The 26858-nt window shown below is 44.1% G+C and overlaps 1 protein-coding gene across 1 annotated transcript in view; it reads right to left on the bottom strand.

Annotated features, from left to right (window-relative positions):
* Nucleotides 1–4958: 4958 nt before the first annotated feature.
* SLC7A14 (solute carrier family 7 member 14) overlaps nucleotides 4959–26858 on the bottom strand; it is a 50911-nt gene continuing 29011 nt past the window's right edge. The window contains exons 4-7 of the mRNA XM_037137497.2: nucleotides 21918–22064; nucleotides 19224–19432; nucleotides 16273–17150; nucleotides 4959–5514 (exon numbers count right to left, since the gene is read on the bottom strand). Coding sequence (XP_036993392.2) covers nucleotides 5192–5514; nucleotides 16273–17150; nucleotides 19224–19432; nucleotides 21918–22064 — 1557 coding nt within the window. The 3' untranslated portion in view covers nucleotides 4959–5191. The remainder of the gene's footprint in view (nucleotides 5515–16272; nucleotides 17151–19223; nucleotides 19433–21917; nucleotides 22065–26858) is intronic.

Raw genomic sequence — 26858 nt, 5'->3', positions numbered from 1 at the left:
GAGCTTTAAGTCCTAAAAATTGTTTTCTTGGAGAATTAATTTTGGCAAGAGGCTACAGCTGAGGCATTTCAGAATGATGCAAGCCGAACAAGAAGAGGAAAGCATTTTAGACAGGAAGTCGCTCCGGAGGAGGAAAAACAATCACAACAGCCTCTTCTGCAGTCTTAGAGAAACTACAAGTAGACACAGGATTAAGACTTATGTACAGAAAGGGTTTTTTTTTTTTTTTTGCTACCCATCACCATTCCAACTGAAAAACATGAAGTACACTCACTCTGTGGGGAAACAGCAACCTGGTTCCTGCTAATGGAGGGGCCTGCCCTGTGGGATGCTTTTTCTGCACTTGTGCATTTGTTTAACTACAAATGTTGGCTCTCTCACAGGGGGCCATCATGCTTACCAGTTGGTACCTTCCTTTCTTGGGGACTTCAAAGGTCCCCGGAAGACAAAGGTCCTCAGCATCAGGGAGGTGCTTGCATTCCAGATAAACCTAGGCTTAGCAACAATTTTCCATAGGAACACTCTCTTTGACTAGTCTTGTTCCAAATGACATGAAGATAGAGTGCTGTCATGCAGCCCTAGGGGCCAACTTTGGGGTATGAGTTTCCTTGCACCTCCTTCCCTGCACTTGTAAGAAATTAAGGCCATCTGTGGATTGCTCACTAACCTGAAGGCTTAAATCCAAGAGTGAACCATTATCTGCTGCCTAGACTCAGTGAGATGACCTCAGTTCTGACTTCAGACTCATTTCTTGATATCTGACCTCTCCACCCAACATGACATTCCAATCTGAGATAGAAGGTAGGTAAACCTGTGGCTGACCCTCCATGGGCTTCCGCTGATGTCTCTGGACCCAGGTAAAACCTGGTGGGAAAGGCAATGTCAGTACCCTCTAGTTTTTTAGGCCAGTTCGCAAACTCCTTGCACTCAAGCTGAGTAAATCTTGAGCTGAGGTTTTACTGTATAGATAAGATAGAAATAAAAACTTGTTAGGTTTGGTTGTTTAAACTTATTGTCGAGAATTTTATAGTAGCTGTAAATAACTTTGTGTTATCTGTCCACATGTTAGATGCCCACACTTCTCCTAGGTTAATGCTTTAAGTATGAATATTTTTTCCTTTTAATATGTTAGATCAGCTTGGATTGTGCATGTGATTTGTTAGCTCCACACATAGGCAGAGGGAGTCACTGCCTCAGCTTCTTAAAGTTCAAATCTCCCTGATTCATACTTTCATCATTTCCCCAATGCCTCCCCACCCAAGCAGAGTCAGCCAGCTCAGTTCTACTTTCACGTCTGTCTGTGGGTGAGCCCTAACCTGCCTTCTCAGCATGATTTCTTATGTTTCATACACAAATCATGCATAAATCATGAGCTCTTGCCAAACTAGCTTCTTGCTTTCCCTTGAAGGAGACACAGTACAACTTACTAGTTGGGAGCCAACCATCAGCCAGTCTATACCCTACTCGTGCTGATCTTCCACTCTGCAAGCCTTTCTTCCACTGCTACCTGGCAAAATGCTGCCCATTCCATAAGCCCCAACACAAGGGCTGCATTCTCTATGGTCTTTCCAAAGGAAGGAGGTCTTTTTCATATCTGAACTTCCATTGGACATTATAACTCCTTCATCTCACCTGTCATCTTCACTATTGTTCTTTATTTATATATTCTGTTTCCCCTATTTCTTATGCCATAGCACATAATAAATGTATTTCATTTTCCTTTCATTCATCCATGCGTCCATCTGGCCATTTGCTCAATCATCAGATATTTATGAAACATCCAAATATGACTGGCACATGTACCTGGTAAAATCCAGGTCTGAAGCTTATCTGTGGGTTTCAGTGATCTATGCTATTGCAATTCTCTGTCCTTATGAGGGAAGATTTATTCATATCATACAGGAGGACTTCTTCCTGTCACTACCAGCAATTATATTGTCTTTCAAGTTGCCCCTCACTGGAAATTAGCATTGCATATCAAGGTTCTGCCCTGTCTGGTATGGCTCAGTGGATTGAGTGTCGGCCTGTGAACTGAAAGGTTACAGGTTCAATTCTTGGTCAGGGCATATGCCTGGGTTTCGAGCCAGGTGGGGGCACGAGGCAATCAATGTTTCTCTCCCTCTCTTTCTCCCTCCCTTCCTCTCTCTATAAAAATAAATAAATCTTTTTAAAAAGGTTCTTCACTTGATTACTTAGCACAGTTCTAGCTTTGTCTTATTCTTTTTATTTGCCCCCAGCTCCTCTCTTAATTATTTTGGGTATTACATGTATTGCAAGAGCTACCTCAGATCCTTTTGAAATGAAAGAGTACCAATAAATGACAACAATGAAAAAAATAAAATAATTAGTTTCAAACTACAAATTTGCATGATACAAACTCAGTGGAAGAGCTCTTGCTATAGATAAGAATTTAAGAAGATGCAGGTTTTCCTTGGACTCCTTTCAAGGGGGCTAAGTTTCTGCGGGAATTATTTACAAGGGGGTCTTTTTATGTGGGTTCACAAATGTGGTCTTAGGAAAATTGTTGGAAAAACTAATAAAGTCATTCTAGTGATTGTCAATATTTAAAAACTGCATGGTGGAATCTGGGACTCTTTCACAAAGGCTAGGAAACGAGGAAAAATATGTCTATTTACCTTAAAAAACTTTTTCTATTAGATTGACTAATGTTTAAAAAAGAAAAACAAGTTTACTAGAAAGATAATTAATCAATTTGAGAGAAATGAAGAGATCAAAGCTTAAAAATTATAGAGCTACTGAGGGGGAGATGTGATCCCTGAAATGAGAGTGGTTCCTGGCATCTTCACGGAGTCGATAGCAATGTTATTTACACCAATGCTTGTGTTCTCTCTTCTCATGCTCCAGAAATTGCATACAGCTGCTGCCAGACTTCAATACCTAAACCTTTCTAGTGAAAGGAAGCTCTTTCACCCACATTAAGATTTCCTTATTTTGCATTAATATTTTCCTTTGAACATTTTTAACAGATACAGTCCACCCTATCTATCTGGATATATCTCAAATTTAAGAGATTATATTTAAACTAGGAAGATTTGTTGAGTTCTAAAACCAGTTCAAAACTTCATTCTTGCAAAAAATGCTGATAACTCATTTACAGTTAATCCCCAAGGATATAGTTCATAGGCCAGGTGCTGTACCTTTATGGTTAAGTTTAGAAGAGAGACAAGTACATCACTGCCAAGCATTACATTAAAATGACAAATGATCTCAGAAACCAGAGTTGTATACAATTAATATAGAAGCATGAAAAAGATCTAGAAAATAGTAGTAATTTGAATTTAGATGACATAATATTGGCTATGGGTATGATATGCAATTTTTTTAAAAGTTTATTAAAATGTAGTTTCAATTGACCTTTTCAAAAATACTACGTTGAAGGCCTGTGCATCAACCTCGGGACCTGCCACATTCGGCTGTTTTATCTACAATTTCCAGACTCCGGTGCTGCTCGTATTCCCTGGACCGCGTGCCTCTAGGGGCAGATGTCATTCTTTATACATTCCCATCACTCAGCACTTGGTATGTTGTCAGTCAGGGTGAGCTGAGGGGAGAGATCGAACCTCTGCTCCCTGTTCATAATCTTACAGCATGCCAAGATGGCTCTAGCCTCAACCTCTAAGAAAGAATAGACTGAAACATTTGTTGATGTATTCTGGAAAATTTTTGGCATAGTGCTAGACCCAGAAGAGGGGAATAAGGAATTTGGTATTATGCCCCCTTTCAGGAAATTTTCCCAAAGACTTTAGCTCGGCCTGACTTGTGCCTTTGCCGGTTTGTGTACCTTCCTCCATGCGGCACTGAAATCCCTGTCACAAAAGAATAGAATTTACAGATTATGAGTTTTTTCCTGTGCTAGATCGTCTCATCTAGCTCGTTTCAGAGATTCCTTTGGGAGCCTCTCTGATGGACGAGATTTAGAGCCTACCAGGTAGATATTTCTCTGGGCTTCAGCGAAACTGCTCTGGGAAATAGCAGGAAAAATTCATGTCCGGAGGTGAGCTACCCCCGGAGAATAAGGTTCAGAAGTGAAATGTGATCTCATGGAATGCAATTACCTAAGAAGCTGTGCTTCAACCTTTCTGTTTTCAGAGTAGCGCCCACCAATCAACTGGGGGCATATCTCAAAAAACTACAGAATTTATAATTTTAGAAATCTGAAATAGAATTTGCAATGTGATCTCAGTGGCTGGGTCACTTCTCCTTGTAAAGATTTTATCTGATTATAAAACAAACAGCCTCCTTCTTCAAGGCATATTAGCGCCATGAAATCATGCTCCAACTTTGCCCCCTTCCATTATATCAGCAGGAGCTTAGAGCTTGGTGTAAGAGAAGGCTTGACAGAGAGTTAATTTCTGCCAATGCCCTTCTGGCCTTCACTACAAGAGACGGTTATTTCATTTTTTCCTGGGCATTTAGTGGAACTTTGATGGTGCTTCTCACCACATGACTGGGTCTGCATGACTGCTTTCTGGTGAATCTGAAACCTTAGGGAGAATGGTCTCCAAGTCCCTGAACTTTGCTGGATCCTCAAGTTACAGTTTGCAGCCTATGAGAACATTGGTGAATAAAGAGAAACATGCATCTTTTTCATGGATTTGTTTTTGTGAGACTTCAGGACAAAATGTTGCTTGCTGAGGAAGTGCCAAGGCCACCTGCCCACCCTGGCCTGGGAGCAGCTGTCAGCCTGCATGCTGAGCACAGGGCTTTGCCCTGTGGTCTCAGGGGCTGGAATGCTGCCTGTGCCCACATCCACCTGATTTGGCACATCTCCACCATGGGCTGCAGCCTCAGTGTGGTCCGAGAAGTTTTCTCCTTGCTTCTTGGAATATCAGTAAGAAGCAAAAAGATTCAACCAGCAAAGCAAAGGCCTAAGAAACATTTGCTGCCATCAGCTCTGATGGTTACATCTAAGATAGAATTTCTTGTACCTTCTTGTTTAGGTTTTCTTTTTCTTTCCCCCACAAGGGGACCAGTAAGGAGACCCAGATTAAACCCTCTGACAGACCTGAAGAGCAAAAGTGGCAAACGACAGGCTATGATTGGGGACTGATTTGGGGGAAGACTGGACTTTCGAAGTGAGAGGCAAAACACGTTTTCACCTTCTAGCCCACAGGTAAAGTTACTGAAAATAAATCACCACCATTTCTACATATTTCTTGTGTGTTTACTCCTACTCTGGAGAGTAATCTAACTCATCATTTGCAATCAGGGCCTCCGAGTTCTGTTTGTGTTTGCTTTTGCTCTTCGCTTTGCTACTTGTCCGGGTGTTTTCCTTCACATCTGACATCTGTTGGTAATAGAAGCCTTTGTCTTCTGCCGGCCCGCCCCAGTTCTCCTGGCTCTCACCCTCTGTGGCGTAGGAGAAACCCTCCTCCACCGAGAAGGGGTCATCCACATCATAGCGCTGGTACGTGCTTTGGTGCAGGGCCTCTTCTCGGGCGCTGATTTCCAAGGTGCTGTTCCAGACGCCATACCCAAAATAAATGAGCATACCTGCAGGAGGGGAAAGGCACAGGTGAATAATAAGCAGCTGGTTGGAGACTCATAGGACGAGTAGGGAGATCCCTCTCAGTGGGGCAAACAGAGCTGGTGGCAGATGTGCTTTCTTTGGTCTACACCATATTTGAAAGAGACAAAATTAGAGGCCATTTAAAAATTGGGCTATCTTGCATTAAGCAACCCACATTTATAGCTTCCCCTAAAACGTCAGAAAGTCTGACGACACTGCATCCACATTCCTATCTGGTAACTTAAGCCTGGAGGTAAGAATTAGCTGACAGGTTAGACAAGATATGGGTTCTCTAGGTCACCCCAGTCCCCACCTCCCCTGCTGACATCCAGCTCACTACATTCTGAGGTGTAGGTGCCAGCCAGGAATCTGCATTTTCTTTTACCTTGGGTTAAGCATTTATGGATCAGTAACAGTGTCTTCCCAACATTCTTACCTTGTGTTAGCCTTCATCGTTTATCTTGCCACTTAGCAACATGCACATATTATCCTGCGATTTCCCTTGCCATGTTTCACTCACCAAACACATAATGTGTTACTGCCACGCAGGGCTGTCCACTCTCTTCCGTGTCTAGTCCATGCCATCGTTAGTGCCCTTAGCTGTTTCATGATTGATTACCTGCATAGTGAGGTTCTATTTTCTAGGCTCTGCAGAAAACTGGTACTTAATACTTCCAGAACAAATGAATTAATGAGAATTCCTAATAAGCATGAACTATCCAGTGGAACTCTTTGTTCTGATATTACTCCAAGCAAAGGAAAGAAACTTGTCTCCCTAGCTAATATGTAACATTAACATTTCACTGCTGTTACAGTTTTTTTGAAATAATATATAAAATACTTTGAAAGCCCCAATTTTCTATCTGGAAAACTGAGAACCATAGCAGTGGGAGGCTATAAGGGCAGGATGATTAAGAGTGAGAGCTGTGGATTCAAATCCTGCCTCCACCACTATTAACTGTGTAGTTTACTTAGTCTCGTTGGGCCTTAGTTTTCTCTTTTGTAAAACAAGAGTTGTTGTACCTATCACATGGGGTGGATGTGAGAATGATACCAGTTAAGCAGTAGTTTTCAACCATGGCTGCACCTGAGGGTAACCTGGGGAGTTTCTGAACTACCCTGATATCTAAGCACCACCCCAAGAGTAAGCACCACCCCTAGAGAATCTGATTTAACTGGTCTGCAGTGCGACGCAGGCCTAGGTATGGGTTTTAAAGCTCCACAGGCGATTCCATTGGTTAGCCAAGTCTGAGAACCTCTGAGATCAGGAGCACAGAGCTCCTGATGCATGTGTTCCACCGCTAACTCTGGCCATGTTGTGGCCTGGCTGTTGGGGACCCCTTGGTTACGTAAACTTCCAGGCCCTGACATCCTCTTCTAAGTGGCACTAGTCCCTTTGACTTTGCTAACCCTGCAGGTGTCTGCTGTGCTCTTTGCTTAGAACAGCAAGGTCAAGCCTGCTTTCTGCTCTGGTGCTTGAGAAATTTCGCTCCCTTTTGCATTTGAAGTGTGTCTATTTAAGCTTGGATTTCTTCTTACTTGTCTCAAATGACCCCCCAAACCCTGTGAAATCAACTTTTCAGCAGCCAAAGTAAGCAGAGATTTATAGTCCTAATTGGTAATAAATCCTCTAGTTAATCATTTGCAGATGTAGCTATTACTTCTCAAATCCTGACTTTATTTTCCTGAGCAGGGATTTTTACTTTTTTTTGCTTGGGGGTGCGGGTGGCCATGGGGGATAGTAACTACCCTTGGGTAGCATGAAGCATCAAATCTCTTAATAAAGGAGAATGCCTCTGAGACCTGAGAATACATTTCAGGAGACAAAGTGGAATTAGCAGGCACATTCCTCCTTTGCTCAAGTTTGCTTTTTTTTTTTTTTTTTTGCTATTTTCCCCCCAGACATCCAAGCAGGTGCCAAATCTTGCCTCCTACTTGTTATCTATTATATCCGTTCTTTTCACTCTGATCCCCTTCTCCGACCTTATGTATTTCCCTACTGAACTGAATGCCATTTTATTTCTTTCCACACTAACTCCCCTGACACTCCTCACCTCATTCAGGCACTGGTTTGACATCTATTCCAATGGACCACCCCCCACCTTCCATAGGTATTGGAGTGCAGGTAGATTGATATTTATGGGAATTCTCTAAAATTGTTGGTCTGATTGCTCATAAAATCATAGACATTCAGAGTCTATGGATCATTCATTTATTTGAATACCTTCATTTGACAGAAGACACAGAGGCTGGGAAAGACTAAATCATGCCCCTGGGTCTGGAGAGGCAGAACCAGCATTCTGTATGGACCTAGAAAAGGCTCTTACACGTCCAGTCCTTCATGCCTCCCCTCCCGTGGCTGGTTGACAGACTGTATTTGTTGTAGTAGATATTCAGTAAGAGGTTTCGTTTATGTTTGTTTTTTGGGAGTGGCTGAACCCAGAACGAATGTGTGTGTGAGAGAATGGGTTGACTGTGGTTACTCTGGGAAAGCAACCCCTGGAAACCTGCCACATAAATATTTATGGGTCTTTAATGTTTTCTCTGAGCCCCCTACAGTTTCAAAGGTGTGTCACTCTGTCTTCAAAAACACATTTCAAATATGAGTGCTGTGAACCAAGAAGTGTGTGTGTGTGTGTGTGTGTGCAGCCTGCTGGAATAGTCGGCTTTCTTCTCAGTCTCGGCTTTCTATCTGCCTTTACTGCTCTTGCAGGCCTGGAGTCAGTTCAGGAACAGTGGTGGGAAGCAGAGAAGGTTCGAAGAAAAAAAATGGAGGGGGACAAAGAAACAGAAGGGAGCAAACGAAATGAGGAAGGGGAGAGAGAGACAGACAGACAGACAGTTAGATAGATAGATAGAGAGATAGATAGATAGATAGATAGATAGAGAGATAGATAGATGAGACAGAAACATGTACTACCATCTGTCACACATAAACAAGGGCTTTGTGTCGGAGGAGTAAACAGAGCTGCTAACAGCCTTCGGTGTAGAAGCAGCGTGCTTTATTTCTGCTTCTTCTTTTGTTTGGCTGAGAAAACTAAGCACGAGGTAGTTTCTGAAAAATATGTGGCAATTCTGGGAATCCTGAATCATCTAAATTGAACTTTGCACAACACCTCTGGGTGCTGAGTTTCTATAATGATGCATTTATGTTGCTCCTTTATCTCAGGGAGCTCAAACTGTTAGAGGAATGTTACCTTGTTTAGACCCCTCCTGGCCCGTTTGGGAGTGTGTGTGTCTAAGGCTAGGATCGTGTGCATTTCACAGACAGGAAACTGGGCACAGGACAAAACGAAGCGTTGTCCGCAGCCACGCGGTTCGTGGTCAGACTGTGACTCCTTCCGGGTCTCTGCATCTAATCAGGGTGCTTCTATCTGTTATCTCTCCTGTCTACCAGGGGTGGCTATCAGGAACAGACTGGTTGAAGGAAATTTGGTTAACTTTTTATTTTGAAGAATTTCATATATGTGTGTATGTGTACACACACGCACACACTCAAGCGGAGAGAATAGTGTAAAGAACCCCACGTACACATAGTAACCTCCCCTGACATCCACTCCTCTGCCTCCTTCTCTTTAAGTCATTTTGAAATAAATTCCTTCCATCTATGTACGTATTTCTGAAATGGATTCCTTTTTAAAAATTCAGTATCATTATACATTTAAAAACTAGTAATTCCTTAACATCATCTGATATCTGCTAGTATTAAAATTTCCCTGAATGGTTATGCACAGAAGGGGGAATCCCTTCACCTTGCGAGGCTGTATGCTTACTTTGACAATGCTCTCATTGCTTCACATAGTTTTGCACACTGTTATTTAGGTTGTACATATTTGCTTTGTAAACCCTTGAAGCTGGCAAAGTTTTATTTCTGAGAGCGGACTTGGTTTGGGCATAAGCCAGAAGTCATCTGGAACGAAGCCTCGAGAGTAAGACGGCTAATTGAGAAAAAATATTATTTCTCTATTTGCATACGTAATTCTGTTTCTTGAGATCTTTGATCTGTTGCTTTGTAGTTATATACTTTATATCTGTAATAAATGAAAGGCAGGTGTGATCTTGAAAATAGAAGGGGATCAAATTTTGTGCTGTGGCACATGCACACACACACACACGCACAAGGAAGGGCCCTAGGGGCTCCCTTGCTGGGCCCGAGTCATTTTTTCAGTTGATAAATCCTGGTGGGAGGGGGCACTCCAGGCAGATGCTAGTTAGCAGCAGAGGTAGTTCAATATTTTTACAACAAACATGCTGTTTTGGGGCACGTGGGCTGAATGCCAGCCCTGGTCAAAGGCAATGGCCCTGAGTCCTGTGAAAGGCTGTTGGTAACAAAGGAAAATATTTAAAGGAAGGCTTTGGCTTCTTTTCCAGACAGAGTTGCCTGGTGCAAAAATGTGCCCATGAGAAATTCGGGCGAGACAAGATGGAGAGTCCTGCCTTCAGCCATTGAATGAATGAGCTTTCTTTATGTAGTAGAGCACTTTGTGATCATAAAGCCCTTTTAAAAAAAGCACTTTCTCATCCATCAGCCCAGAAAAGCTAAGAACTGTAGTGATTGAAATGGCACTGAAACCCACACCTCTTGAGTCTAAAGGGAGGGCTCTTCCTATCCCACCTAAATGCCTTGGGAAGATTTAGAGATGCCAAGCCTTCAGATGCTGGGGCGCCTCAGCATGAGCTGGCAATACAGCTGCTTGCTCTACTTGTGTTGATCTGCTCTGTGACAATTAAGGAAATGACCCCAAACCTACAAGTGAGAGGGGTGGGAGGAGGGAGGGGTCCTCTGGATCATATGGGAGAAAACCTAGAACAAAAACTTAACTCTGAAAAGAGACCTGGTGACCTGGAACTAGATGATAACAGCAGATTTCCACTTCTGCAGGCACAAACTCAGGTTGGGGGGCAGGCCCTTGATCCCCGGAGCCCCTCAGGAGCTTCCTGTCCTCTGCATGTAGTTCCAAGCTTGGGGCACAGGAGGCGGGCCAGCCAACCTCAGGCTGGGCGGAGCTGCCTCTTCCTGGGGAGCACTTTCCAGCAGGAAGCTCTGCCAGCTGCAGATAACCAAGGCTTTTTTATTTTTGCCGCTCTGGGATGGACTTTCCAAAACAGCGCTTGCCAACGCAGAAATGAAGACTGGATGCTGATGAGGTGTCCTCCCATCCAGCGAGATGCCCACTAACTCCCACTGCTGATTATTTTTAACAATACCTCTGCAAGTCCTGTTGACTGTAATAACAATAAGGTTTGTTTAATATGGAGTGGCCAGAAAGAGCAGGTTCAGGATGGAAAGGTTCTCTCCCTGGCCCTGCAACTAATCTAACATAAAGCCACATTACTTTGTGTCTCGGTTTCCCATTGGCAAAATGGAGCTGGAAGCCCTTATTTTATTTGAGGGGGATAATGGGCATGAGACAGAATGCATCTTGGCAAAGAGTATTAAAAAACCCAATACTCCAAGTCAGCAATCCACCTCTAACTCAACAGAAACCTGAGAGAAATGTGTCTGTGTGGTCACCAAATGTACCTACAGGAAGGTTCATGGAGGTTCTGTTCCTAACAGCCCCAGACTGAAAATGAGCTCAGTGTCCATGGACACTGGAATGGATAAATACCCTGTGGTGTATCACCACAGTGCAAGGCTGGATGGCAAGGAGAGTGAGCAAACTAAAACCACAGGCAGCAATGTGAATGAATCTCTCTCGTTCTCTCTACACACACACACACACACACACACACACACACACACACACACGGGAAAGAAGCCCCATACCCACTCTTTCATGGCTCTGAGTGTGTTCCGGGTGCACTGCACATCCCACTACAGTGTCCCCCTCTCTGTGATGTTCCTCTCTCTCCCTTCGTCCTCGGCTGCCCTGTATGCAGAGCCTTGGCATCTCCCTGGCACTTCTTCCCCGTGTGTCTCCCTGTCCTGCAGAGCACCTCTGCCAGCAGGCAGCCTTGACCCTTGCAGGATTCACCTCCACCCTCCCTCCTTGGAAGCCCACTGGCCCTGATGCCATCCACAGCCTGGCCTTCATGATTTTTCTTGCTCTTCTGATGTTGAAAGTGCAGTGGTTTTCTCTACAGGAGAACTTCAAACTTATTTATGGGACATCCCACCAGGAATTTGTTTATCTTGGTGCCCTCTCGAGTTCAAGTTCATGGTCTCCATCTTTTCCTCTTCTTCTCCTCATCACAATGGCTACTTTGGTCAATTTCCAATAAGATTTCAGATGATAGCTCAAAGACCATAAGTGGTGTCTTCTCTTCAGAATATTTATGTTTTAGTACAAGATATATGGGCTCCATTGCCCAAATTGCAAGTCCTATCTGGTCTCTAAATCTACAGACAAGAATTGGTTTTTCTCAGATGGACTGAAAACATTTCAGATGAAAACTTGGCAGACCCCAGGTTAAGGGGGCTCACAAACTCGCCTAATGAATCATGGATTCATACTGATGGCCCATAGGGAACAGCGGGCCTGAGAGAGGCTCGTGGAAATCCCATCACAGTGTTCTCGCCGGTCCCTCCTGCTCTCCTATCCCCTGAGACTCTGCCAAACTCCTTGAGGAGTTCTTCAAAAAACTGCATCAGCTAAGAGAAAAAGAGAATGAAGGCCCCTCTGTGCTCATTTTGTTGGGATTATTAAACATTTGTTATTGAATTACTTCTCTTTTCTGGAGGAAAAGAATCAGGTGCTGGGCAATCTTGTTGGGACTTGTACCTCATTTCATTCTACGAGTCGTGTCTTCTGAAGGTCAAAGCTTAGCAAAACATTGTGGCAAAACGCTGTAATTAAGATTCATTTAGAGAGGGTTGCGTAAAAAATGTATCCAAGAAGATTATCAAGTCATGACTCAGCCTAACCATATAAATCTTTTTTAAAAAAGTACCTGATGTTTCATAAGAAGTTCCATTTAAAAATATCTCTACTGTTCTCCCCAGGAAAGCTATACTATGAATAGAGATTAAGAGGAAAAAATCTGACATTTTGGAGACTCAGCAGTTTAGAGGTAGGATGTTTATTCTATAAGATCATTAAAGGTTTTATAAGCCAATTTGGGGTTGTGGGATGGATATAGTTTATACATTTTATGGAAAAACTAGTTTTGAAAAATACGGGGGTTTGTAATTAAATTATCCATCTTGCTTGTTGATATCTTCTTATTCTTCGCTCCAGATGAGTGGCTCTCAAATGTGAGCCTGCACCGGAGCCGCTTGTTAAGAGCTAAACTGCCCTTGGAGATTCTGTTTTGGTAGCGATAGGGCCCCAAATTGCACTTCTAACTAGTTCCCAGGTGCTGCTGATGTTGCTAGTCTGGGAGCACACTTTGAGATCCACTGTTCTAGATCATTTTAAACATAGCTACACATCATGATGACCTGAGGGAGCTTAAAGAAATACCCGGTATTGGCCACAGCAGATCAACAGTCCGAAGATCTCTGTGGTGGAGATCCTGGAGATAGAGAGTTTTAGAAATAACTCCGGTGATTCTGGGGTGCATCTATCTTTGTTCTAGGCAGAAGAGACTTGTACATCAGCCATTGAACATCACGATACCAAAGCAGTTAGTAGCTTGCAGGTGGGTGCTTGTTGAACTGTGGGCTCCTGGGCCCTCCGTCTGGCCAGCCCCAGGCTGCAGGGTGGCCTCCTCCCACCGCAGGGAGTATCAGTTTCTGGAACAAACCTGAAGCTTGTGCTATCAGCAAGATTATAAAAGGCTCTCTGGGAGTTTTCTCCTGCCTGCTAACTGGGAGGGCAGCCTGAGTCAGAACAGGTTCACGCTGTACTTTGGCATGCGATAGCTAGTCTGGGGGACAATGAATCATTTTAGATTTTTTAAAAGAAAGGCAGGATAGAAATAGTTCTCACTGCTTTCCCCAATATTTTCTTCTCTAAGCCCCAAACCAGATCAAGGCTGGCAAATTATCTACATTTTTATGGATGAGTAAATTGTACACAGAGGCGCAAAGGAGTTAAGTGAACTACCCAAGGTTACGAGACACAGAGGTGGCAGAGCTGTCATCTGAACTTGCGGTCTGAACTCAAAGGCAATGGTCCCCGCCACTTCACCACTTTTGCAAAATGTCTTTGGTATCCCATAAACCATAGATATTATCTAGGACCAGCTGCTTAAGTTGTGGGTCCCAGTGCAAAATGCAACCATGGAGCCTCTTGTGAAGAATTCGAGGAGGCAGCGACAGGGTCTTCAGGTGAAAGCGGGGTCCTGTGTGATGGCAGAGGTCATGTGCCTATGAAGCCAGCCCTGATGTTGCATGTTAATCCACACAAGCTACATATCAAACAATCTGATCAAATAAAAAGGTCTGCTCAGAGGCAACCTGGTAGGGAGGTAGGAGCCCCAGATCTGAGCTTGGAGATACCGGTTGTAGCAATAGCTCTTGAATAACTTCCTGTTATTCCTGTTGACATTGAGCATGAAATTTAACCTCTTGGAGGTTCAGTTTACTCATCTGTGAAATTGGGAGAGAGAGAAGTGGGGGGGGTGGGGCACTGTGTTAGTGTTTCTCAAACTGTAGTTATTTGTGTAGCGCATTCTAGTGCAGTGGCCATGACCATGGACTCTGGGCCCATACGCCTGAGTTCTGATTTTGGCTCTGCTATATCCTGGCGATGTGATCTCAGTTAAATACCTCAGGTTCCTCATCTGTAAAATAAAGATTGTTCTGAGGATTAAATAAGTTAATACAAGTAAAGCCTCAGAATAAAGGCTGATACGTGGTAAGTGCTGTATGTGCTAATTATTTCGGTGAATAATATAGCACCTGTGCCAGGGTTAATGTTTTTCTTAATTTGACTGTCTTTTTAAATTTAAAAATAGTCACTAGGTTTATGTGACTATGTGTATTTTTTCTAGTATACTTTTGAACATGTATAATAAATACATAATATTTTATAAAGCTTATTCATATACTCTCTAAAATCAGCCCAAATATTACGGATAGAATGGTCACCACCCTGTGGTAACACTAACCTAGATATTGAAGGCTCTTCCAGCTTTAACAGTCTAGTAATGAATTAGTGAACCCTGTATCTTTGTGTCTGTACCTTCATTCATTTGACAAATATATGACTAAAGTATTTGTACCCACTTCAGTCACTCTACCCATAATAGAATCTTTCTATTGCTTAGCTGCATGTTCAGTGGAAACATGTTTAAACAGAGAAGAGAGATTGTGAATAAATGATATAAATGGTTAAACCTTGATGAGTAAGTGGAGGTGTCCTCTGGAGAAATACCCCTCATGTCTAACAAGGGATGAGACCTAGAATAGTGAACAATGGAAACAAAATGCTCATAGGGAGGCACAGAATGGCTGTCAGAGGTGAGGAATCTGCTGGAGGACACTGGCTCGTTCCTTCGAATACTAGGTTTTTACCCACTTCCCTCTGTCTAAACCTTACCTTATAGGCCCTGTTCAAATTCTACCTCCTCAAAGTCCTTTCCGGCGGTTATGACCGGAAGTTCCTTCGTTTCTCATCTGAATAGTGCTTATAATCATGGAGACATATTTATTAGGCACATAGTACTATATGTTCCAGGCACAGAGGACACGATATTGAACACCATATCTCTGACCTTGAAGAGTGGATGGTTTACTAATCGATACGACTCTATGCTGTCTTGCCCAAGCTAGTTGATTCATGCATATTTGTTTTGCTTCTCATTAAGGCAGGGGTTACTTATTCTATTATTTTCCTGTTCCTCAAAGCACCCAAGGATCCTCCTTAGCTAAGTATTTGTTACTAGAGACCCTATGGTTATCAAGTTATATAACAAACATAAAAATAGTAACTGAAGAACTTTAAAATAGGCTTTACTTAAACATCCTTCGCAAGTTACCACTAGCACCAATCCCCAGCCATCTCATAAACATCAGTGATTGTTAAAATAGATACGATTAAATAATATAAATATGTCACAAAGAAAAATTAGAAATCTTGGGAAAGATATAGATCTTCTTGAAGGCAATGAAAGTGAGTTTAGAGAGAGCAACTAATTCACACCCAAAGCTGTGAACAGCTGAGGACCTGCTGAAGTCCAGTTACCAGCAGAAGAAGAACGATGGTGTGATGGGTGCTTCCCAAGGAACATTGGATTGGAATATCAAAGAATGAAGAAAGGGCCTTGGGAAAAAATGAAAAACTCTTGAGAGTTAATGAAAGTCAGTATGAAGTGAGGAATGTTAAATGGCGCCATAATGCAATTTTGTCAGGAAAAAATGATGCCAAAAAATCCACACTTAATTTATAATTTGCTCATTAAAAGTTAGGATGTGGTTAATATTTTAATTTATTTTTTCAAATGTAAAATACATTTTTCATAGTTTTTAGTTTATAACAGAATATCAATCAACTTTTCCCACCCTCACTCTTACTATGTTAATTTCCCCCTTTTTAAAATATGAATTTATTTAAAGTGGATTTTTATGCTATTATTTATCCATAAGAAGGATAGAATGTCCAGTATTAACATTCACTGAAGTGATAGATTGATCAGCATCATTCTTCAGAACCAACAATCAAGACCATAATAAGCAGAAAGAGTACAGCTGGCTTTCTTGCCTCTAATGCAGAAAGCAAGGGTCCATAGATCCATAGGACCAGCCAGATTTCTCCTGGAATGCTGATGCCTGGTCCAGAAAAAAGGTAATTTTGGGATAAGCCTGTTCAATGGCTTAAAAGGGAACTCTCAAGGCTCCAAAAGAAGTTGCTTACCCACAAAGCACCAGACGGCAAACCGGATCCATGTGATGGTGGAGAGCTTTAGCATGAGATAGATGTTCACCAGCATGGCAAAGGCGGGCACAAAAGGGAGGCAGGGGGCCATGTAGGGCAGCTTCTTGGGGTTCTCTGGCTGCTGCAGGATCACAAACACCAGGGCACTGATCAGCAGCACCATTAGAACGACCAGAAGGATGGCCCACCAGCTCTGCTCTGAGATGTAGTCGGAACCAAAGATGATGAAGGAGCAGAAGATGAACATGAGGATGAAGAGCAGGAGCACGCAGATGGTCACCGTGTGCCCTGTAGCTGCTGTGGGCCGGTCCATTTTGCCTGGAAGGCCCAACCGGATCCTCATGGTGTAGTAACGGGGCCCGATCAGCTTTTTTAACTTGATGAGATAAATATTTTCAGATTCATCAGCTTCTATGCCTGTGGTCATGTCCACAGTGCCATAATTGGGGTGGTTGACATTGTAGGTTGACTTGTCTGATTTCCCTATGAGCATCTCATTGTCTCCCAATGATGGTAAATTCTTGGCCCCACATGTGTTGGTAGCGGGGCCGGAAAACTCTTCCCCTTCACTCACAGGAGAACATACTTCCTTCTCACAGTCAGCCAGGATGCCCTCCTTCTTCTTTGTGTGCTCCTCAGACAAGAACTTGACAAAACCATCAATGTCACTTTCTGGTTGGTATCGAAGGAGCAAGACACAGACAGAGACCAAGGTGTAGGCGAGAAGTGTGCCAATGGACATCATCTCTATCAGGTCTCTGAGGCTGACTAATAGAGAGAGGAGGGCCGCCAGGAACCCCGACACGACGCAGGCCACGACAGGCGTCTCTGTGTAGGAGCTCACATGAGCCAGAAACCTAGAGGGTGAATGAAGCACAGGGTTAATGTGGGCTGCCAATGGCGATGGCTTTATTTAAGCTCTAACACAGTTTAAATCCTCCCAGCCTTACCCCTCCAATTGACTTCTGGGTTCACTGCTTTAAATAAAGCTGGCATTCCTACCCCAGGATTTGGTTCCTGGAATATAATTTAGAAAGAATTCATTTTTAATTCCTTGGTTTTGAGACACAGTTTTTTTATTAAAGTTCTTAATTATGTGATGTAAAGGGTTGATTGAATCTAGGGAGTATTTCAGAAACCTAAGTGGAAACCGAGGCTTTGCTGAGAAGAAGTGCTGGCTGGAGAAGTCATACACCTGCTTGGGGTCCTCTAGACCTTTGTTACCCCAAGTGTGGCCCGTGCATCAGCAGCACTGGCATTGCCTCGGAGCTTGTGATAAATACATAATTTCAGCTTTCACCTGAGGGCTACTCCATCAGACTCTCTGGGAGTGGGGTTCAACAAACTGTGTTTTAAAAAACCTCCAGAGTCTGATTTACTCCAAAGCTTGAGGAGCACTGCTCTACATCAAAAGTACAGAGATTGAGCTGGTAAAATAGCACAATAATTAACGCAGTCTAAATTCAGCCAGTTACCAACTGGAGAAGATCAATAAGGGCAATTGAATGGCAGCTGCTTCCTTAGCAGTTCCTGTGGGCCTCTAGTAGGTTCCTGCTCTTTCTTCATGACCTCTCCTGCTCCCTCCTCTTCCCTTCCTCCCTCCATCCCTCCCTTATTTTCAGGATGCCCACACGACAATAAACTGTGCTTGGAGCCTCAGCATCTTTCCTCTTTATTTTCTTTTTTTTATTATTGTTTTTTAAAAATTTTATTTAGTTATTTTTCAAGTACAGTTTTTTGCCTATTTCTCCCATCCCAGCCCCCCCGCCCCATGCTCCCCACCTCTCTCCCATTTCCACCCCCCTTAGTTCTCGTCCCTGTGTCCTTCCTATTTGTCCCTCCAAATCCCTCCCCTTTTTTCCCCTTAAATTCCCTTCCTCTTTATTTTCTTTGACAGCAGAAAAACCTTTTGGGTATGTGAAGTTGGCATATCTCCACCACAGTCAGATTCTTCCTGATCTGTCCAGTTTCTCAGACACCACTGGGACCTGGTGATGGCTTCAGGGGTAGGTTGAGGAGCTGGAGCACCAGATGTCAGACGATGACAGAGATAAAGTCCCTGAGCTGGATCCCTCAGCACCCCTGAGAGCTCTGTGCTCTTCGGGGTTTACTTTTTCCTTTGTGCACTGGGAGAATGTTTTCCCAGCAAGCCCTCACAGGGTGGGCACCGAGAACCACTGGGTGGGGACACACCCTCTCTGTACTGTGGCCAGATAGGCAGGCCACCTCACGGTCAAGATAAGGGTCTGGAACTGTTACTAGACTGGTGTGATTGAAAGTCTGGTCTTTGGAGTCAGACAATCCTGGGTTCAAATACTGGCCCCTCCACTCAGAAACTGAGGGATTTGGGGCAAGTATTTTTTTAATACTCATCTGCAGAATAGAGTTATTGTGATGACTAAATAGGATACTGTGTACAAGGCACCCGGGATACACAAATATTCAATGGGTACCTCTTGTTGGTACTATTATTAGGTCTTGTTCAGAGGGTATTTATTATTCCCTCTTTGATTATAACTTCGAATTCTTTCAATTTCAGAGGGGCCGTGTGGAGAGGGCCGGGTGCCAGGACTCAGTTTGAGGGCAGGCCTAAGATGTCCCCAGGGTGGGTTCTTCATTCTGCAGGCTACTTGGTATTGCAGTTTGGCACCCACTTATCTTTACAAAGGAATATACAATGTCAAACGGGAGAGGGGGTGGTTAGAGGAACAGATCAGTTTGTGCTAGATGGAGGTACCCAGAGTCAAACTGAGGGGCTGTTTCAGGGACTAACCTCTTTTAGCTCAAAATCTATCTCAGGATATATGACAAATTCTACAGTTTAAGTGACAGGCATCGACATCAAAATTGCAGTCAGGCTGACAGCAGGTGACATTCTCTGTGTGCAGGTGTGGCAGAACAGAATCAGTTCCACAGAGTATAACCCTTACCTGAAAAGGAGCCCATCGCCAGCCATGGCATAAATGACCCTTGGCATTGGGAAGAGGGAGCCCAGCAAGCTGACAGTCAGTCCTGCCACTGATCCAATGGCCACTACAAATTTTGCAGCATAGAACCCATGGGCCACAAACATCTCCATGAGTGGGGATTCCGTGTCAATGTCGTAATATGGCACCATCAGAGTTAGGATCATGCTCACCTGTTAAAACAAGAGAAAATGTGGCTGGAGGTGGCAGGCACTGACAGCATCAGGGAATGTCCCGCAGGAGAGCAAGAGCCCAGGGCGTGGGGTCAGAGGCCTGCATGCAGTTTGGATCTGCCGCTTCTTGGCACTTACCTTCACTTTAGACCAATCACTTGGCCTCTGGAGTTCTCGGTCTCGGTATTTTTCTCCCCCCATGTGGATTTAGTGGGCTAGGCCAGACAATCTCTAATACCTCTCAGTGGGCATTCCACACCTGAGGACTAAGTCTGCAGGGATTTTAGCTGCGTGAAAGTAGAGCTAGACTGACAGTGCAATAAAGGGCAGACATCACCAGGTGGGAGGAGCCAGGTCTGGCAGTGACTATGAGCACCCTACCAACATGGACATGACTTTCCTTTCTTTTATACTTCCATGGTCCTACAAAGTCTTTATTAAGGACTCCTCATCGCCCCAAAGACCAGAAATCAAAACTCCGAAGACGGATGTGTAGGAGATCCACAGCCAACGAGCTGATGAGACCCAGATGAGGACTCCTGTTTCCATTTCTTCTCTGTGGCTCAGTCCCCGGAGTGAGGCATGTCAGCAAATAAATTACGTCACTGGGTGGAACCCAGTCCAGTTAAAGCTGTAAGACCACCGAGGCTTTGTTTAATCAGGGATCACTTAACCAGGACTTGTCTCCTCCCTCCCCTCAGAATTGGCTGCAGGCAATGGAGCCAGCAGTCATATGGTCCAGCTCCCCCTGACCTGCAAAGGCATTGAGAAGGGATTTGGAGCCTGAAAGGGAGAGAGTGGTGCACTCCTAGATCACTTCTTTGCCTGTTCCTCAGGAGCTGAGATCCTGCGGGGAAGCCATGGGCCGCTAGGCAGGACAGCAGGGTGGACCACCACAGCCCAGCAGTTCAGCTCCTCTCCCGGTGGGCAGCCTGCTGACCAGCACAGGACCAAACAGCTTCTGAGCATGGCAAAGACCCCTGCATTCGAAACCAATATTTCCCAGCAATGTCACCACTTTCAATGTCCCTTTTGGAAGTGGGGTGGGGTGAGCTGGAGGAGAGTGGGGTTGATCTCACAGCAATTTGTGTTGGGTCTCCTGACCACATTAGATGAGGATAGGTAAAGAGTTGGCAGATGTAGGGAAGTACTCTGTAGTCTACAAAGTGCTATCCTAAGGGAGGAACTATGGTTATTAACTTGATTGCGTGTGCTACAAGGGTTGATCCGGGGGAGGGGGAGGTGTGAGGAAGGAATATGAGGGGACATGCAGTGCCGAGTGTGTCTCTGCTGCTCCCCCTATAGCTCTGCCTCTCCCCGAGGGACATCGTCTGCAGGGATAATCAGGATATAGAGAAGATGAAGCCACTTGTAATGTGTGTGCACAGTGAGAAGTGGTAAGTTGGGCCTACCCATGAACGTTTGGGTGGGCAACTGAATTTCTATGCACCACATCCAAAGCTGCTCTTGTGTTTTACTTTGGTTTCCAGGACAATCCTGTTTTGCAGCTTGCTTTAATGATCAATGGCTTCTTTAGTTGGTTGCTAAAATTTTCCTTTTCCTGGGAAAGGGCAAAGAGGTGCATTTTGCCAGCTATGTCAGCAGGAGCCGCAGGGCTTACAAGGCGTATCCCAGATGCTGACTGCTAATTGTGGTGACTGAAGTGAGTGGGCCCCTCAGGGCCTGGGAGTATTCGGGTAACCACGCACCTGTTGGCTTGTCAGCTGGTTCTCTCCATTGCCAGGGCTGAGGTGGGGGATCTTGGATGTGGCTGAACTATCTGTGATAAAAATCCTAGGGTGGGAGCTGAGAGATGACACATCAAAAGTGTGAGGGGCATCTCAGGGAGTGATCCTGAGGACACGAAGTGGAAGGCTTCATTCCGAGGACCCTGCTTGACAGGGAAACCCTAAGGGGAGAGCTTAAGCTCTAGTAAAAAGAAGCAACAGCAAAAAGAAATTGCACTTCTCTCTGGGATTTAAGGGGAAGAGTGTCTCCAGAGGACGATGTTCTCTCTCTCTCTCTGGACTCTGGGGGAGTCTCGCATCTCCATTGCTGGGAAGCTCCCAGAAGACAGAAGGGCATTGAGGAGGGTGCACAGAGGCCCACAATGCTTCTGCTCGCACACCCACCCGTTACTGCCAGCCTATGATCTGAGCTCCTTGGACGGCAGCCCACTCCCGGCACACCGTCCTGGGCAGCAGTGGATAACAAGAGCCCTGATGTGGGGCAGTCGGGGACAGAGAATCAGAGCCCGTGGCCGAAGAGAGGGCCCGGGGGCTTCTCCCATCTCCAGTTTGGAGTCCTGATTTTCATCCTGTCAGCAGTAGGTGAGGCTATACGGAGCATGGACACAAGCATACAAATGCTAAGGGCACAAGGAAAGGATCGTTTCCTGACAGAAGGGACCCCAGTCCCAGAGACATATGCTAAGGTCAAACATGAAAAGGCCAGGAGGAGGGTCTTGAAAGCATCTGGCACTTACAGATACATATGCTGTCAGGCAGATGACCAGGGAGGCGGTGATAGCATAGGGGATGGACGTGTTGGGATTTTTGGCCTCCTCTCCGGTGGTGGCGATGATGTCAAAACCAATGAAAGCGTAGAAACATGTGGCTGCTCCTTGCAGCACCTGTAGGGGCAATGACATCTATCAGACTTAGAGTGTCAGGGCAGCATCAGGGACCCATGGTCGCCCAATGCCCAGCAGTCTTTATTGAGTGGCAGAGGGGGTAACATGGTGGGACTTGTGCTCAACACGCCAGTTCTGATCTCCTCTACTTTCTAACCGCGTGACACATTTCCTCATGTGTAAAATGGAGGTGAGAAGAATCATTCCCAAATCAAAACAAGCCATTCAACACATTCAAATCATTTTTATAAATAAGTGGGGTTATAAAAATCGTTAAGTTGGCTATCCCCAGGTCTTGGGGAAACTGATGAACCTTTCTGTGCCTTTATCCAGTGGTTGTCGACCACAACCAGGGTCCGTTTGTCTACCCCTAGGGAACGTTTGTCAATATGGAGAGGTGCTTGTGACTGTCACAAAGCATGGGGTAGGGGCTTCAGGCATTGAATGTAGTGGGCTCAGATGTCCGAACAAAGACTTGTCCTGCCCAAATTACCATCAGTGCCTCTGATAGATCATCTCTATGGTAACTTCTAAATCTGAAATGATATAAAAGATTCTCAGGTCTTCACATATTCTATTGTCTTCTATGAGAAGACAGTAGAGACAATTCATTTTTTCTGTTTTTTTTTTTTTTTTGCTTCAGTGATGTAGTTGAGCTACAAGGCAGGAAAGGGTCTGAGGTCTGAGGTGGTGTAAGGCTGGGGAGGTGGTATCCAGTGACATCTGCTGGATGTCTTTTTCTCAGGAGCGCATAGGACTCCACGGGTGGGTGGGGCTTGTTAAGTCGAGGTGTCAGTGAAAATCTTCCACTGAGGAGTGTGTTACTTTCTTCCAAACAATCTATTGAAGTGTAAATAAAGTTTCCCCACCATAGTATCTTCATTATCAGCTGAAAGTAAAAAGTGTGCTTCTTTGAATGCTTGGGGATGTCCTCGTAGGGGAAAGTGAGAGAGATTTTTCTGGACTTGTGGGTATGGGGTGAGGCGACTTTGCAGCATTTAAGCTTTAGCCAGGGGTCCAAGAGTGAGGATCTTTGCAGACTGGACCTTTTGTTTAATTTTGTGCACATTCAAGTTACAAGTGATGCAATGCAAAACATATGCCAGACAGATATCTCTCTCAAATTTTCACTCTTACCATCTCCAATGACTTCTCAATAAATAAAAAACAAAATACTGAATACTAGAACCTGCAAGGTACATCACAATGTTGAAAATCTCAAACCTTCAGAAATAACCTTTGCTCATCTGCGAAATGTGTTGACCTCTTCCATAGTGTCTTCCATTAAGACTCCAACATTTCAGTTCCCTAACTGAGAGTTCTTATCCGGGGGTCCATGCAGGTCAGGGGTCTGTGGGTTTGATGAGAAAAGGTGGCATCTTTCTTTTCACTAACCTCCGACCGAGTGTAAGCATTTCTTCTCATTGTGAATGGGGGTAGTAAACTAAGGGTTCCTATAACTTTGTCACTAATAGCGATCATTTTCCCACTACATTACAGGCATTGCAGAGAGCTTAGAATATCATCATCTTCAAGTGATGATAGTTATTAGAAGCACATGTTAATATTTAATGTATAGTAAATAAACACATTGTTTATTTGAAACAATACAAAATTGAAAATATTTTTATAATTGTATTTCAATGTAATTGATTCCTTTTGAGTTCCTATGTAAGTAGGCTATTCATGTAGAAACACAATTCTCAGAAGGGGTTTACAGGCTTCACCAGACTACCAAGGAGTCCATGCCTCCCTCCCCACCCAGAATCTAAAAATTCCTGGCTTATTTTAATAACTCAGGTAAAGAGAACACCTCAAACAAGCAGCTCGATCGCCAGAGAGCTACTTTCAGGGAGAGGAGCTAACTCCCGACTTCAGCCCAGCCGAGCCCTTCATCTCAGGGCATGGAAAATGTCTTTGGCCTTCATACAAGGAAGGAAAACAGATGTACATGGAAGCTTGCAGCCTTGGAAATGTGCTTGTTTTCACTTATCTGGAAAATGTTTCTGTTCTTTAAGGATGAAGACATGCTGGGCTTGCAAGCTTGCTTGGCTGCCTCAGTGGAGAAAAGCCTTGCTTTAAGACAGCTTCCAGAAAACAGGTCCCGCTTTATCTTTCTTTAACACCTGTCCTCACACCCCCCCTCTTGTAAATCATACAGTTACCTGTTGTGACCATCTGAAGGTGCATCCATCCTAATTAGGATGTCCAAGGCTACAGCTCCATGCCTGTTTGGTGTGGTCAGTTCTGAGTCAATTTAAAAGCTCATTGATACTAGAAGAGCTCACTGCTAAAGAAAAGAGGTTGGAAGGGTCCTAAACAAGAATTTGGAGGCACATCTACCCCCAGAAAAAGGGGAGAAGTCTGTAAATCACACCATGTGACGAACACCTGGGGGCCTGGGGATGTCTAACTTGAAGAAGAGAAGATTCAGTGGATGTCATAGAGATATCTTCCAATTTTGAAGTGTGGGCCACACAGCAGTTGGAAGAGAGGTAGATTGTAGTCTCCAGAAGGAATCTCAGAGGCAGGCATGTGGGCGGAATCAGACGTGGTTAGGAGTATAGACTTCGTAGACTGTCAGACATAGATTTGGTTCTGCCACATACTAGGCTGATGAGCAAGAACAAGTTCCTAACCTCTTGGATCCCAGTTTTTTATCACTTGAATGGAGATAGTGATAATAATACTTAGCTCATAGGGTTGTTACAAGATTAAGTGAGATAATATAATCCAATGCACTGCAATCCAAGAATACAGTAGTTGCTCAATAAGTGTTATATCTTACCACTAGTATTTTTATAACTATTGTGAGGTTTTCTAGACCAAATGAAATTGAAGGGCACAACCAATTTTTTCTTCATCTTTTCCTTCCTTCTTTTCCTTATTCTTGACACATATTTATTAACTGTTTCCATGTGCCAGGCACTGTGCTTGGTGACATGGAGACAGTAATGAGCGAAAAGTACTCTGACCCTGGCCTTGTGGGGCTTGGAGTCTCCAAAACACTGCACAACCCCAAATGCAGCCTTGACTGTAGTAACAAACTGAATAAGGTGAGTAAATATTTATACATTTTAAAAAAAGAAGTGCTACCCTTTTGCAGATGAGTGAAAGAATAGATGTCAATTGCTGATAATTATTAGATACCAGAAGCTGAACTATAATCAAATTGGGAAGAGAGAGAATACGTTTGCAAAGAGAATGTCTATTAGCCTGAATTTGCAGCTATAGAACTAGAAAACAATTAGGTTAAAGGAAGATGGGATAGATCAAAGGTAGAATGTTGGGAGCTCCCACTGCATTAGGCAGGGAACAGAATTTAACTGAGATGGTTCAAATAAAATGATTTCAGTGAGGGGATTCTAGGAGCTGGGGGCGGCCAAGAGTGATGAGGAAACACTCTAGCCTTGCCCCCTTCTCACCTTTGCTCTCCTGATAATGCCTCCCCCTGACCCAACGGGGAAGCCACCGCAGGGGCCCTCTGGAGCACAGAACAGAGCACGCAGGGTGGAGAATGAGTCTCGGGAGTGGAGGGAAAGGGAGAGAAACCAGCACACCTGACAAGATCAAACAGACCCTGGCCTAACCAGCTATAGATTAAATAAACAGATTATCGAGGAGAAGATAACAGAATTAGCAAATAAGGTCACCTTTTTACTTAAGTTAATTTGAATGAGTTTTTCTTCCTTGCAAGCAAAGAGGCAGGATCCGTGAAATAAAACTGTGTATGGGTGTATCTCTACTCAAGTGACCACTAAAACTGCTTTCCGCCTGATTCTACCTGGGTTCAGGCCTGGCCACTGGTATTTGTGCTTAGGATACCCTTGCAAGCATGAAGGAAAGTGTGGTACCTGGGGGAGCATCTGTGAACAGAATCGGTGGTGTGTGTGTGTGTGTGTGTGTGTGTGTGTGTGTATAGATGTATTATGTCATCAGTACTTTATCCTAATTTTCATTTAATGGTTTACATATATAAAAATTAGTATTGACTTTTTATTTTGATGACATAAGGGAAAATTGTTTTCTAGAGGAAACCCGGTGTAGCTGCTCAGCCAGGTGATCCAGCTCCATCTGTGCCTCTATAGAGCTTCGTGGGGGAGTAGCATGTGCCTCAGTAGCTGGAGGACTGCTTCTTAGTTACTTGTCAAAAGTGATGTCTTTAGTGGCCTGCTTACTCGGTGTGAGGGGTCCATAAAAGCTGAGCCCCTGTGCCTTGCTGATATTTGAGAGGCATGAGGATGAAACAGCACCCGCCAGTAGCCTCCCTCCTCCCCCAGCCATATCATGCCTTAGCCAATCTGCCAGGTGTCTAGGGGATAATTAGACACCTTTATATAATTTGCTCCCAAGGTAGAACAAGACAAAACTACAACTTTAATAGCATTTTCCACCATGCTCAAGATCTAGATATATTAGCAGCCTGTTCACAGTGACAGTGGAATGTGCTAATAGGTTCCAACAAATGGATTCAACTGTGCAAAATGTGGGAAAGAACTTTTTCTCTGTTGGAAGGCTCTCAGCATTCCCCACAAATACTTGCTACGGACCATTTTCCTGGGGGATATTTGTGCTTGTAGAGCATCTTCTTTGGTTAAAGAAAAGCCATAAGATAGCATCAAGAACAAATAACATACAGGGAACACACATCAACAGTGATCAGGGGCTGAGGATTTGCAGATGGAAGCAGGGGTTCAGCTGAGGGCCAGCAGTTACTTGATATACGGAAGAAATGTTTGTTGTTCTTAAGCTCTTCAAGACCAAAGAAGCATTTGACCCAGAACCTGTAAGTGA

Source organism: Artibeus jamaicensis, unplaced genomic scaffold, assembly GCF_021234435.1.
Source record: "Artibeus jamaicensis isolate MK-2021 breed Jamaican fruit bat unplaced genomic scaffold, CSHL_Jam_final scaffold_474, whole genome shotgun sequence".
NCBI classification, from domain to species: Eukaryota; Metazoa; Chordata; class Mammalia; order Chiroptera; family Phyllostomidae; genus Artibeus; species Artibeus jamaicensis.
Note: the sequence above shows the minus strand (reverse complement) of the source record. Positions and strands in the feature narration are given on the sequence as shown.